At 36.9% G+C, this 14563-nt stretch overlaps 1 protein-coding gene across 3 annotated transcripts; it reads right to left on the reverse strand.

The window, feature by feature from the left end:
• Positions 1–293: 293 nt before the first annotated feature.
• Positions 294–11387, reverse strand: kcnj12a (potassium inwardly rectifying channel subfamily J member 12a). 3 transcript variants are annotated; one of them, XM_078936963.1, is made up of 3 exons: positions 10829–11387; positions 6315–6446; positions 294–5098 (listed from the first exon to the last, which is right to left on the reverse strand). In XM_078936963.1, the coding sequence occupies exon 3, from the start codon at positions 4937–4939 to the stop codon at positions 3632–3634; it is 1308 nt and encodes a 435-aa protein (XP_078793089.1). In that variant the 5' UTR covers positions 4940–5098; positions 6315–6446; positions 10829–11387; the 3' UTR covers positions 294–3631. The 3 variants fall into 3 exon arrangements, with proteins under 3 accessions (XP_078793089.1, XP_004080422.1, XP_078793088.1); XM_004080374.5 differs by lacking the exon at positions 6315–6446; XM_078936962.1 differs by lacking the exon at positions 10829–11387 and having other exon boundaries at positions 6315–10822.
• Between the last annotated feature and the right edge of the window lie 3176 nt (positions 11388–14563).

The raw sequence follows: 14563 nt of genomic DNA on the forward strand, positions 1-14563 counted from the left end.
CAGTTTAAGGTTTTACCTTACCTCGAGGTGATACTGTAGATCTCACATGTTGTAATTAATCTGACAAAACAGACTGCGTGCTTCTTAACCAGCTCCACAAGGACCAAATAAAGGCCTCCAAACATTTAGGTTCGTCTGCCGTCACACTGATTTATTTATTCTTGAATAAATGGGCCAAGACCAGAAAGTCATGTGAGTTTTTCTGTAGCTACTCCTTTCTCCATGTTAGGTCACGCTAATCCATGAGAGTATAGTGCAAGACAAATGTCGATGGGAAAACACAAACAGTAGCCTTTCTCTTTTGCTGTATTGTTTTGTTTTAATTTTATTCATTTAAATAAATGCAAATCAAACACCCAGTAGACACTTCACTGGGCATAGGAAGACTTCTACAGAGGTCACAGGTTATTTTCTAGATAATCCCTTTAAGAGAAATATGTATTCAATCATGTGCAGACAGGAAAGAGCAGAAACAAAACGATCTAAAACAACTGATAAGATAAACGTTCTTGTCTTTTTAGATGTCTGGATTTCATCTTCTATCTGCGGTAAAAACAGATGCTGCATTCTATCAAAAAAGAACCTTGTATAAAAATAAGCAAGTTTTGTTCAGCCTGGCAGATTCCTGTAATCCTTTTATTTTTTATATCATCACAATTTGCTTTACATAACAAACCTAGATCTTTTGCTGAAAATGTCTGTGTGTGCTGCGTGTTTAAAGGCTCAAGTAAGTGGGCAACATGAAACCTCAAACAGCGTCTGAGAAAAATACTCTGTAGAAAGGATTGAACTATGCATTTCAGTGATGCAGCTGTTGAGTTTTGTGCAGAGATTTCACACTTTAGACAACCTTCCCAGAAGGTAAAAAGCATTTCCAGTGTTTAGGATCGGACAAAGGATGCTTCATTTATCAGCCAAAATAAAGTTTTGCGTGTATTATATATATATATATATATATATATATATATATATATATATATATATATATATATATATATATATATATATATATATATATATATATCAGAGCGACATACATATAGAATTAAATAGATCAATAGAATAAAATGACAGTCAGGAAAATAGGAGTCATTTTGACCAACATAACCATTTTATGGTTTGCTTTTAATGCATTTATGTGTTACTTTTTCCCACTAACATGACATCCTAGTGAAGTGTTAGATAAACTTGAAATGATGAAACACATAATTTGAACATGTTGAGGTCTGAGCATTTTAATCTTTTTGTTGTTTGTGCCATAGGAAATTAAAAAAAGGAAGAGAATATTCATACGTCTTTGTTTTCAGAATAATTGCTAATAGTTTTTAAAAGGTTAAATAAAACCTTATTCATCTTTATCTCTCAGTTCAGCAGCGGTTTGCCGCTATTGAGGATCAATAATCTAAACTCACTCTAAACTGGTTTAGGAAGATTATAGTGGGAATGATCAGCTTAATCTGAGCTGAACTCCATTACTTTGGTATAAAAGATGAAAAAATAAATGCACAATGGAAGCTTTAAACATCAAGAACAGAACAACAAAGAATGTAGCTATTCTACCGTTATTTTACAGAAATCTCTTTGGGTTTCTAAATTTGTATGGTTTGTAAAATATTTTCATAAAAATACTTTTATCAAAGTACGGTTTGTGTTTATTGCTTTTGTTCTGACCTAAATCCACTGATTCCTCTATTAGCATGTTGTTAAAGAAGATTGTATTTGGTGATTTTTTTTCCTTCTTTTTTAGTTAAACAGTTTTAAAAAGTACATTTTTGCTTGTTTTTGAAAGGTTTACATGCACAACGCTTTTGGTCTCTACAAAGCACAATTTATGTACTTTTCTATAACTTAACTACAGGCAAGTATCAAACTAAGCTGCCCCACCTTAAGAGAAATTTGCAATAATTTGTATAATAACTTGATTTGAAAAAAAAAGTTAAACAAATATATAAAATGTAAACTAAAGTTCTTTTGGAATTTAAATACTTGTCTTTTTTTATCTATTATCAGTCATTTTTTATTGTTGAGAAAAATCATTCATTTCCTGTTCCTCCTTAGTCCTTCATGCTCAAGGTATCAGAAACGCTGGAGTAGTTAAAAGTACAAAAGAAAACTGAAAATGTATAATTTAGTTTATTTAGTAACCAAACAAGTCATCAATTGCGGTACCAAATGTAGAAATATTCACACATTTTGGTTAAAATAAATCCTATTTTTGAATAGCCCATAATTAAATTGTGGGCAATCCTTTGTGTACCCGTTAAGAAAGTGTCACTGTTTGGTTAAAAATTCTTGCAAAATATCATGTCAGGAAGTTTGAGAGGTTTCCCATAAAGCTTAGCGACATAAAATCCTCTGTAACAGTAGAAAAAAACGTTTTAACTGCTAATGTAAGTTAAATCGGATTTTAAGAATCAATGTCAAAGATGAGATCTGTGTGGCTAACTGCTTATTTTTTTATATTTCATAGGGCTTCTTTAGTTAGAGTTTGTGTTTTTTAATAGATAGAAATGGTCATCATCATTAAGATACTTTAAAAATGTGCAATCCTAAAGTTGTACTTTTGAAATTAAGAATTTGTTTGTTTTTAGGCTCCAAATTGTGATTGTATATGACTGCATTACATCATCACTAAAAACCTCCTGTTATTGTTACAATGCATAGATTTCTTTTCCTAATAAAATACACTATTTTCATTTTTTTGTAATTTTGTCTTGCTTTTGTATAAAAAGAGCTCAAGGCTGCCAGAATACATATCTTATAACTAGTTTGATAGTTGCCTTTTTAAGGCATATTTCTATTTGTAAGGTGCCTTTTATTGTAAGAACAAAATTGCAACTAATGAATCAACTTTGTTGGAATAAATGTGAACATTTATCTGAATCATTGTAATTATTGTCCATCAATTGTGCTTTTTTTTTTTAAATCCTTGCATGAAATATCTGTCAGCAGCTTAGCCATGTGATTAATGGCTTTTAAGAGGCATTAAGTGGTCATAAATAGAGCTTTCACACACTCTCATTGCATCTGTTCGTTACATTCCTTTTCACTTTTGAGGCAATTTTTTTCTGCTTTCTCACTGTTTATTTTAGTATTTAGGATCCTGTCGTGCTCAAAAAAGTCTGTTGTTGAGTTGCGATTTTTCCTCGGTGGTCAAACGTTTTGTCCCGTCTCATTGTCCTTGACTGCTGCAGTGCATGGATTCTCAAAGTGCTGCTGAGTGCTGGTCCAGAAATTTACAGCAAATCAAGGTAAGAACAGCTTCTTTTTTTTAAAACTGATACAGCACACAAACATAGCTTTTCTAAGAAATGTATTTACACCTAAAGTTTAAACAAAACGTCGTTAAAGAGGTTGATGAATTAGCTTGAACACTCCTAACTCAAAATGACCATGTGAAAAAAATTCAAGTTTCTATAGAGGAAGAAGGTCTTTATCTGGCCTTTTCCTTGATTCTAGACATTCCTAAATGTTTTTCAAAGCTGTGCACGCCATTTATTCCACATGTCTGTTTTTTGTTGTTCTGTATTTACCTCCTCTCTTTTTCAGTGGTCATCCTATGGCACTTTGCATTGTTCTGCATTTTTACCTCCCAGATAAAGTTATTACATCTAAATCAATTTTTTAGGGGTCATATTTCTGACTCTCTGCGATATGACCTTTGATCCAGTGCCCTGGTTGCCTGTAGGCGTTCCAGCTCATGTCGGCTGCTCCGGTCTGGACTGGGATTTGCCAGTGGCCTGCTCACGCCACCCATGTCCTCTTCTTCCTCGTCATCATCACGATTCAAGAAAGCCAGCTCATTTTCATAGCAGAATGTATTTGAGTTGGGTACTAGGAACTTGTTCTCCACCATGTCCTTGGCACTACAGCGTGGAGTGGACGGCACCTCGTAGGTTTTATGAAAGTGGGAATAATCCACCTTGTACACGTTTTTCTCTTCAAACAAGACCGGCTCAAACCTGTGACCCCAGAAGATCTCAGAAGCCAGGTATGAGCTTCGAGCCTGCGTTGTCATAGCCGTTGCTTCTACCATGCCTTCCAGGATGACAACAATCTCAAAGTCTGCCGTCTCCAAGTCCTGCTTGCTGATCCCAAAAAGAGGGCTCTCCTCGTCAATCTCATGGAGAATTGTGATGGGTGAAACCAGGAAGATTCTGTCCAGTCCTTTGTCAAATCCTACATTAATGTCTATCTGATCCAGAGGAATGTATTCCCCCTCATCGGTTATTCGAGGTTTGATGAGTTGTGCTCTGACGTGAGCTTCCACAATGTGGCTCTTGCGAAGATTTCCAACTCTCCACATGAGACACAGTTTCCCGTCCCGCATGGCAATGACGGCATTGTGGCTAAACAAAAGCGTTTGAGCTCGCTTCTTAGGCCTCGCCATTTTAGCCATGATCGCACCTATCATGAAACAGTCAATGATGCAACCTACTATGGACTGAAAGACCACCATAAAGACAGCCACAGGGCACTCCTCCGTCACACAACGATAGCCATAACCGATGGTAGACTGTGTTTCAATGGAGAAGAGAAAGGCAGCCACAAATCCATTGACCTGTAGTACACAGGGAGTGAAGTTATCATCTCCAGCAGGGTTGTCCAGATCTCCGTGAAGCAGCGCAATCACCCAAAAGGCTAGGCCAAAGACCAGCCATGAGATGACGAACACAAGGGTGAATACCACCAGCATCCATCGCCAGCGAATATCGACACATGTGGTGAAGATGTCAGCCATGTAGCGCTGTGACTTTTCATCCATGTTAGAAAACTGCACATTGCACTGGCCATTCTTTTTCACAAAACGGTTGCGGCACTTGCGGCGTGTGTGGATCTTGCCATTGCCAAAGCCGTTCATGCCATGCATGGTAGTGAGGCGGAGGCCCTCTTCTTCAGATGATACAATGCTGTAGCGATTGATCCTTCCCACGCTCATGCTCTTGAGTTGGCCTCCAGCTGCAGAGTCTGAGCAGATGGGCAGGCCCAGAGTCCTGGTGTGTGATCAAGGCCCCCTCACAGCTTGATCACCAGATAGGCAGCTTTTTAGTGAGTCATTTAGGGAGTCGAGTGGGAGCTCTGTGCATGAATCCAGTCCCTGTGGAGTGTCAGGAGAGATCATGTGTCAGTGACAGGATGGTCAAATTGTGCAGCACACAGAACATTACCACAAAAGCTTCTTATACATAAAGGTGTTGTTCACCTGTTTTACATACAGTATGTCCCCCATTTTTCAAAAGTAAAATATTTTAGAAATGGACATACAGTGTTTTTTGTTGTATACCCTGCACTCATAATTTGTCTAAACCACAAAAAAATTCCACACTTTGAAAAAAACAAAATAAAATATGTAAATTAGATATGTTAAAGTCCCACTCCAATCATCTTTTGATGGTCATTTAATTATGATGATGCCATTTTTAGCCAAAATCAAAAACCTGTGTGGTTTTCTAGGACCTAGTTTCTGCAGAGTGGCAGGAGTTCATAAGAAATTTGTCTCTGAGTTGTGGCTGAGACTGTTGGAGATGGTGTGGAGTAAGCCTGACTTCATTTCCCATAATTCCTTTGTTCACATGCTTTACCGCTAATTTACAGCCCTTGACAAATGCAACCTGACATTACCTCTGCAACATTACCTGAGCTTGTGACTTGGCTATTGTAGCTATTGTAGCTATTGTAGCCCTTCTTTGGTTTTTGTTTTATTTTAAATGGTAACACAATTGGTAGTGAAAGCCAAATCTTTTTCTGCCAGGTTTATTTTTGTGCTTTTTTTATTTCAAATGTGTGGAAAAAGTGACTACTTTTCTTGGTTATATTTACAGTTTGATCACAGCACACTGCCCAGTCATGACACGTTTATGGGATTAGCTTTGTCGCAATATTAGTTGGCTTCACTTTGCTTGAGTTTTTTATTGCAACATATTATCAAAAGTAGTGGGGATTGTGTATGTCGTTGTGTATTTAAACTCCTTTGGGACTCTTGTGTTAGTACCACAGATTCATTGAACATGCAATTCCAGATGCTTCATGCAGAGATGGAGAGAGGGCTTTATTTATTTGACCTCATTCTGTACAGTTTGCAGTGTTATTAATCATGCTAAGAAGACGCAGTAAAAGTATGTACATGCCTCTCTCTCTTGTGCCACATACAGATACAATGTGGATTTCTTTCTGCTTTAGCACCTTGATTATTCTTTAATTTCTGAATTTTAGGTCACAAAAAACAAACTAACAGGACATGCAACGTAGTTTTGGTTTTCTGTCAGAAAATGTTTAAATTATGTCTTAATTAAAGCAGAAAAGTATAACGTAACCAGTGGGCTGCATGCTCAGTCCTGGGGGTCAAAGAGTTGTCCTCATGGGAGGTGGACCGAGGTCCCTTTGGGTGCAGATAACTCTTATCGCCTGGTCGAATCCACGATGTGTTTGCCTGTCTGATCTAGACCCTAAAGACCAAAAAATATATAAAAGGTTCACTCATGTGCGCTCTCAAATCCCAAGCGCCCTGCCGTCTGCCACACACTACACTCCCTCTACTCACACTTTCAGGTAGAAGTTCTCCTGATCTGGGATTGGAAACTTGTTTCCCCTCAGGGTCAAACACGTATCCATGACAAGAAAACATACTGTATTGAAACTGGCTATTTTTATCCTTGCAAGCGCTTTCCATGCCAAATGACAATAAAGGACGTCATATCCCAGCGGAGCACAGCTGTTGTTAGTGCTAAAAATATCACCTCTTCCCCAGTTTTCAAAAGTATGATGAGAAACAAACTTGTAGTGTGTGTAGTTTAACACAGATCTTGACTTTAACACAATTAAGACATAGATGAAGATGGCAGCTGGAATTGACGAAGTTACATAATTGAAATTATTATGCCTTTTCTGGTCAAGTTATACTTTGTCTATGGGCTCCACCGAAAGAGTTCTGCTGCAATGTCTTCACATCAGACTGTGGTCATGCAGTGTCAGATGTCTGCTCAAATGAAAGTAAAAACGCTCCCAACATTGTGGTCATTAGATAATTGCTTTAGGCTTTACAGAAAGATTTTTCGGTTACTTGAGAGTTATGTAATTCAGACTGTGCATTAGAGAGGTCACACATGTGAAGAATAAAGTGTGTTTAGTTTTTTGACAGTTTTTCATAAGATAGACTTGGGTTGATTTCATTCCCCCCAAAAAATACGTACGGGTTTAATAAATCTAAAAAAAAAAAATTCCAGCATTTCTTAAGTTTAACTAAAAATGTAAAATAAAAAGCTGAAAAATAAAAACATGTAAGCTTGATGCAGATTTTACTATGACATAGTTCTGTTGTGGTTGTATCACAGGCTTCTTTTCATGTATTTATTGCTTCTAAAGGGAGGCTGTTTTTGGTGTTTCTGTGTGCCAGTCCCAGGTTTGACTTAGTGCAGATGGTTGAACCAGGAAGGGGTTCCACCATTAAACCTGAAGCCAAATCACATGTACAAATCATAGGGGTTAGTCTGTGGCGACCTCTAGGAGAGACAAGTAAAAGAAAAACAAACATTGCTTCCAGAGAATCTGGCTTGGATTACGGAGGTGATGGAGATCCGAAAGGGAGCCCACACTTTCATGAACCGCAATGAAGGAGGGTGCCTTCCTGCTCTCTCATACCTGGAGCAACATCCTCCAGCAGCAAAGGAAGGGGCGGAGTCGCCTGTCAAAGTTTGAAAGGTGACTCCGCCTCAGTCACAATCATCTGTTTTTACGTACGTCACATGCAACAATCTGATGACGACTTTGATGAAGACGGAAGACGTTAGTCGAAACATGTCAGGTACGTTAAAACACAACCTGCATCTGATAACAAAAGAACCAAGAAGTCAGTTGATTGTAATCTGGAATGATTAAGAGCAGCAATTGCTGAAAGACACACTTTGATGAAAATTGTGTTTTTAACATTTTTGTTCTTGAGGCATTTTTCCTTATGTTGGAGGACATGGAAAGAAAATTAAGATTAAATTTGCATTTTTGAGGATATTTTACTTAAATCATAGTGAATACAGGAGCAGACAAAAACTTTATTTTGGAAAAAGCCTAAAGCTGTGACATAGAAGCTACAATAGACAGGCCATTAGCTCCCTGCTCTGCTTCATTCTGATGCTCTGCAGAAACTGTGTTCTAGAAAACAACAGATTTTGACTAAAAACAGCATAATGATAATTAAAAGACCACAGACAACGCTTTTACAATAGATCAAAAGATGATCAGAGTGGGATTTTAAGTTTTGTTGCATCAAAACAGTAATGACAGATAAGAAACGCCAGATAACTAGATGCAAGCTAAGGACCATAAGTATAATTTACTGTAAATGTGATGTTGGAAAACTAGATATAAGCATTCTGCAGCAAGCTTGTTTTTCTTTCACAAATACTGGAAACTGCAAGAAACAAAAAAGGTAACAGAATAATTGTGGCTGAGTTAAAATGGAGAAGACTTTTTGTAGTTAATGAAGATCTGAATTTTGACTCTATAGGGACTTGCCTAGGAGGATGTAGGGTCAGATACAGGGGCTTAGAAATAAGCGTAGTAAGGAACAAAAACTTGGCACTGTGGACAACTTGGGCATAGAGTAAGACTTGACTAAGCAGGTAAACTAGTATGATCTGGCAGTGAAGTTAAGAGACCAAACCAGTTTATATAAACAGGAACAGTTGAGGAAAATAAGTTTGATTTCATAGCAAAAGAAGACAGAGAAACAGGAAAGACAAAAAGTGTGAACGAAGACTAGATCCTGGACAAGCCTGACATTTTTCTTGTCTTTCCAAAAACAAATCCATGAAGAATTTCAAGCATAACAACTGCAAAATGGATGAAAAGGTAATAAATTTAAGGAGGGAAGTGACTATTTGCCCGTAATTAGGCCTTACAGTTAGGGTTGGGGTTAAAATAGTTACGGTAGGAAAGTGCATTTTGACTGCATGGACGATGTGTGGCCACTTAAAAAAAATTAAATCAAACTGATCTAACCCTCATTTAAAAAATATTTTGTTTGCTTAAACAAATAGGTTGAAATATTGTTATCTTCTATATAATCCAGAAAATGTGTACATTAAATAAGATTACACATATGCTTGAAAATTCTCTTAACAGGTTTTGCACTGTCTTAAAATCTTTGCCTGGCCTTGTGCAACATGCTGTGTTTTTTTAAGAGTTGTGAGGGGCTGCTGAAGGCAAGACAGTGAGTTCAGCTCTGATTAAACGAAGAGAACAAGTAATTGGGTGTGCACAGTTAAGGAAAGGATCGTAAGGAACAGTGAGGTCTTGAGGGAGATGGTACTTCACTTCAAGACAATCTTGTTAGACACAGAGCTACCGAGGAATTATGTTCGCAGCCCACCTCCCGAGGTCACTGTGAAGAAATAACTGAGGCTCAGGTGTCACTGTATTTTCCTGTAGCTCACCACATGGATCTCACCTGGTCTCAAGTGACCTACATGTATATTTCTACAGAGAGTAGTACCACTTAGGACTAAAGGCATGTCGTCCTATTTTGCAAAACACTTAGCACTTGCGTTACGTGTAATGCAGTAATTGGTGCTTGACATTTCACAGACTTAAGTGCCACACAAAAAGTCTACTTTGAATCCAGACAATGTCCAACCGTGGAGGTTGTTCTGATCCATATGTAGGCCATCCTCAGTGGGTAAAAGCTATTTCAGGCTGCTCCTGTAACACTTGTTAATCCAGACTGATAAAACTTTAAATAACAGACATTTTTGCTTATTGCTGCTCATTCAAAAGCAAAACAAAATGTATATTTAAGTGTTCAAATTTGTGATATGTTTTAATCCTTATTTATAATTGTTTAAATCTTGTATTAGTAACACTATGTGATTTGAGTTTAATTAAAACTGGAGAAACTAGAGAAAGCACATAATGTAAAACATAACGTGATTTGGTTTTTTTGCCAAGATGCAGCCTCTTTGCACGTTTCTTTTGGATAGTAGGTGTTTCAAAGTAAAACAACATCAAATAACAAGAATTTTGAGTATATTCATCAATCACTACAACATTGTCTTCTGCTTGTTTTTTTTTTTTAGTTTATACATGTTTTTCATACAGGGAACAGGAACTACACAAACTACACTGATCATTTTGCACCTGCACAGCCTTTTGCATCAGCTTTTATTAGTTATTTGTCGACACTTAATTACAATCACGTAAGGCAAATATTTGCTTGCACTGACTTGATTAATGAATCTGCTGATTACACTGTGGTCTATGTCAAACCCAGTTACTGATTCTTGTTGAGACAAGGATATTTTTTTTTATTTTAACTCTGATGCAGACATTTTGCTAAAAGAATGATTAGAAATATTTTTGTAATATTTTTTAAATGAAGTTTTTTAATGATTTTATCTTACATTTTACAGATTTCTATTATTACTTAAGCATTATCAGTTTGAGATTTAAAAACTTTATAGAATTGTGCATTAAAAAAGACAGAACAGTGGTGAATGATGCAGTGCCCTTCAAATAAAAGTTAAAGTATGACTGCATATTAGATAAAATAGTCCCCGTTTCAATTATATTTTTTCTACATTTAACTTGTGCCTCAGCATCGGCAGTACATTTTTTACCAAGCCTTCACAGTTCCTGATTTCTGTGTTCAAATGATTTATGAATGTCTAATATTAGATGAGTGCACTATTTCACCATAATGAGAGTGACTATGCTCTTCAGAGACCACTTGACAGTCCACATAATCCTCAGATGGCCATTTCCTAAAAGTACAGAATGTCATTGACTATCTGCCTGCTGAGCTACAGGTTTAAAATAAAGTTTTTTGTCCTCCGCTTACCTCCACCGGTCGTGATCCAGCCTGGATAGCTATACGGTGGTGTTTTCTGTGTCCTTTTGTTAACCAAACTGAGACATTTTTTGCCTTGGTCACTGCAGCTACTCCTTTGTGTGTTACTCGAGTCCAGAAGTAACCCTCTCCATCTTCTTCAGATCAAGGCGCAGTCCTCTGAATTTCTTCATCCTTGCTAGATCTCCCTTTTTCCTCTGGAGTTTTTGTTTTCAGCATAGATGAAATGCGGTTCAGATCCAGACAAATCCCATCAGAACCGAAAGGCCGTGCTGCCGCTACTCTGTTGGTGTCAAGCTTGCAAACAGGTGTAGAGCTTTTATAATTAGAGCATTCCCAGCAAAGATTTAGGCTGAAGTATCTCCATCTTTTCTGGCTTTTTCCTCCGTTGTTCTTCTCACGTTCAAGCTTTTATTTTCCAACAACTTTGTCCTTTGCAATTAAAAAAAAACTGTCTTGTGTCTCTGAACAGCTCTCTCTATCAATCTTTTGCAATCTGATCTAGTAGGACTGCTGTTCTCCCTCTCCTCTCCTCCCTCTCCCTCTCTCCCTGCTTCATGTGGTGTCACAGAAGCTGCCATTTGCAGCCTCCCTCCCCATCTCTTTCTCCTCCTCTCCTTTATTTCTCTCCATATCTTGCTGTCTCGCTCTCCCTCCCACATCACGGCACTACCAGTTGACAACAACTTGATGAAGAGACACATCATTCAGGAAACACTAGCAGGCCATTAGAGCGCCATCATTTTCAATCAGGTGTTGATGGAGGCGGCATTATGAGGAGAAGAGGCTTTAGAAACAATCGCATGGATTTTGCGTCACGAATCCAACCTCATGTGATAAAAAGGTTTCCTCTTTTTCCACATGAGCTACACATTCCCAGTAGTTGAAATTGGATTTACAAACATAATTTTACTTTAGTGGCTACTTAGCACCACATCATTCATTTCCACAAAGAAAAACAACTTTTTTTGTTGGGCAACTTTTTCTATAAGAGAAGCAAAAGTTAATGGTTGTTGGAAATACTTTTGCAAAGATGAAATAATAAAGTTTCGCCGGACCAACTTTTTCAGTTTGTATCACAAAAATCGTTCCGATTTTCTGCATAAAAGCTTCCCATGCATCTTGGTTTACACCGTAAATTGCAGTTTGCCAAACCAGCACCTGTTTGTTGTTCATAACACTGTTTTGAAAAGCAAGTCAGCAGTGAGACAGAAGTAAACAACAGTCTGATGGGTGATAATTATTAGGTTTACTTTCCTAATTGACAATTTGACTCTGGGACAAAGAAAAATTCAGATGCAACTACTAACATTACTACTAACAATTCAGCCTGTATTTCACCCTGTAATTACAGTACGGGTATGGTAATATGCTATAAAAAATATGAAATACTTATGTGAACAAATATCGTAGGAATTCTGAACCAAAATCTGAAAAACTTAAAGAATAATGGGATATGCACAGAAATTTCACTTCATAGTTATTTTGTAACTAGTAGCTAAGTAAACTAAAAGATATGGGGTTCATCCAGATCCAGTAATACTGACAGGTTATTTAACTCATTGTTACAAAAAAAAAAATATATATAAAGTTAGATGATAACAGATTTCTTGAAGTTGGTACACTTCAAGAAAAATGGAGAGGGATTGCATCTTATTTGTAATTAAATAAGAAGAAGCCAGTGGTGTAAAGAAAGCTAAACAGATTTTCTTTGTTGCAGCATGATTTTACAATCTGTACACTTTAATTATGAAATAATTACTTATTTGTTAGTAAAAAAACAACATTTTCTTAATCTAGTTCACGACCCCTTAATATCTCTTTGTTTACAGTTTCAACATTTTTTGTACATAAGAGTACATTATATTTACTTATTTAAAAAAAAAGTACTACTATACCTACGCAATACTTACAAGGCATAATGCGGAGATGTATTCTAATGTGTTAACAGGTCTACACAGCTTCATTACATTAATTTAATAAGCAAAATAACGTGTTGCTTACTTACAGCATATATAGTAGGTGATACACCTACTCCTATTGCCAACAGGCACTTGCACATTTTTATGTGTTAAAGTAAATGTCAATAGTTCAAACCTATTATCTGCTGAAAGTAATACAACAATGTTACAAAGTTAGATTTTATCATTTACAACTATTTTCTTTAATTATGTAATTTTCAAAGTAAAGGAACAACTGAATCATGATGCATTTTAGTAGGAACCAGGGCAGTCCTTGGTAATGCACAATAGGTAATTATTTTTGCTTTTTTATCTTGTGTTACTAATATATTTTAGTTGAACTAATTTTCAACTAACCTGAATTTTCCCATCAGATGAGGGTCATTTGACACATTATTTTGTTGTGTTGGGAAAGCTTAGGATCTGTTTTCCACTTAATCATTTGAGTTTATGCTCAAAATAAGTCACCAAACCCATATTTACCCTTGCTTTAAAATTCTGTTATTTGTTTATTTCATGGATTAGCATTGGCCGAGTAGTTTTCCTGGTTTTACATGAAAAAACAAACAAACAATTGGAACAACAGTGATTTATGGTTACTGTTCCTGTGAAATTTGAATATTCCAGCAACACACTTTGAGCTGTTGCCCTGAGTTATTTGTGGGACCGGACTTGAGGTTTTTCTTAGTCACTGCCTCCATAAGCATTTTACTGTTACACTTGACAGCTTCAAATTTGACATTATCCACAGATCTGAGTGCCTGCTTCTCCTTTTTTCACATCTTTTCAAAGAATCAGCCATCAGTGAAGCACAAAAAGAGATGACAACTAGTTAAGGAGGGGGGCGAAGGAGTGAGAAGTTTCTAAATACAGCCAGACTGGCTCAGTCCCAGTTTTACACCAGTGATTCATCAGAGCAGGAACCCTCTCTTCTTTCCCTTTAACGCTGTTTTTTCTTGCAGCCTCTGATTTCCATGGGCGATTTGCTGTATAGCCTGTGTGTGATCATCAACAGCCTATTGTAGTTGGTGGAGAACTTGAACTAATGGCGCCCAAAGTGTCTTTTTTTCAGGAGTCCTTCAGTCTGAGCCAGCAACAGGTGTTCATCAGTGCCATGATGGAGCACGCTTGGAGAACATTAGATCACAAGGTACACACATGCAGACTGCGAACCTTGTTATGTAACTTCACTACTATCACAGGTGGCTGCTCAGATACCCTTTGCACGTCTGGATGGGAGGCGTTTTAGCTGGACTTATTCCTGCTTCCATAGCTACAGGTTTAGCTCACTTTTTTCTATTTTTAGAACCCTATAGATGTAAATAAAGAAAAACGAGAGATTAGAAACAGGTTATGCTTCTTCTTTACGGTAAGTCATTGGCACCTGGAACACCTGGAGCACCTGGCACAAATTTTAGGATGGCACATCAAATTGGTTCTCTCAGATGTCTTTTAGCTTAGGCATCCTGTAAGCAAGTTTCTCTACCCCTGTTAATCAGAAAAACAATACACAACTAACATGTTTACTTTAAATTTGACTAACCCTTGTGAAAAATACACATTTGAGTTGAAAATATGGGGTGATCTATTGTTCACAGACAACATAAATGGCATTTGGAAATGTTTTAATGTGCAAAATGTTCATTTTGTGAAAGTAATTAATTTGCATTAGTAATGAAAGTTTATTGAATAAGACTTTTTTAGCTTAATTTAAAAAAAGAAAGTAATGTTGGAAATTCAGTGACTGAATATGTAAATAGACCGT

Source organism: Oryzias latipes, chromosome 19, assembly GCF_053564925.1.
Source record: "Oryzias latipes strain Hd-rR chromosome 19, Olatipes_Hd-rR_3.1".
Lineage (NCBI taxonomy): Eukaryota > Metazoa > Chordata > Actinopteri > Beloniformes > Adrianichthyidae > Oryzias > Oryzias latipes.

What these genes read in the sequence shown, in the direction of transcription:
- kcnj12a (XM_004080374.5), bottom strand. Translation starts at nt 4,939, where the DNA reads ATGAGCGTGGGAAGGATCAATCGCTACAGCATTGTATCATCTGAAGAA.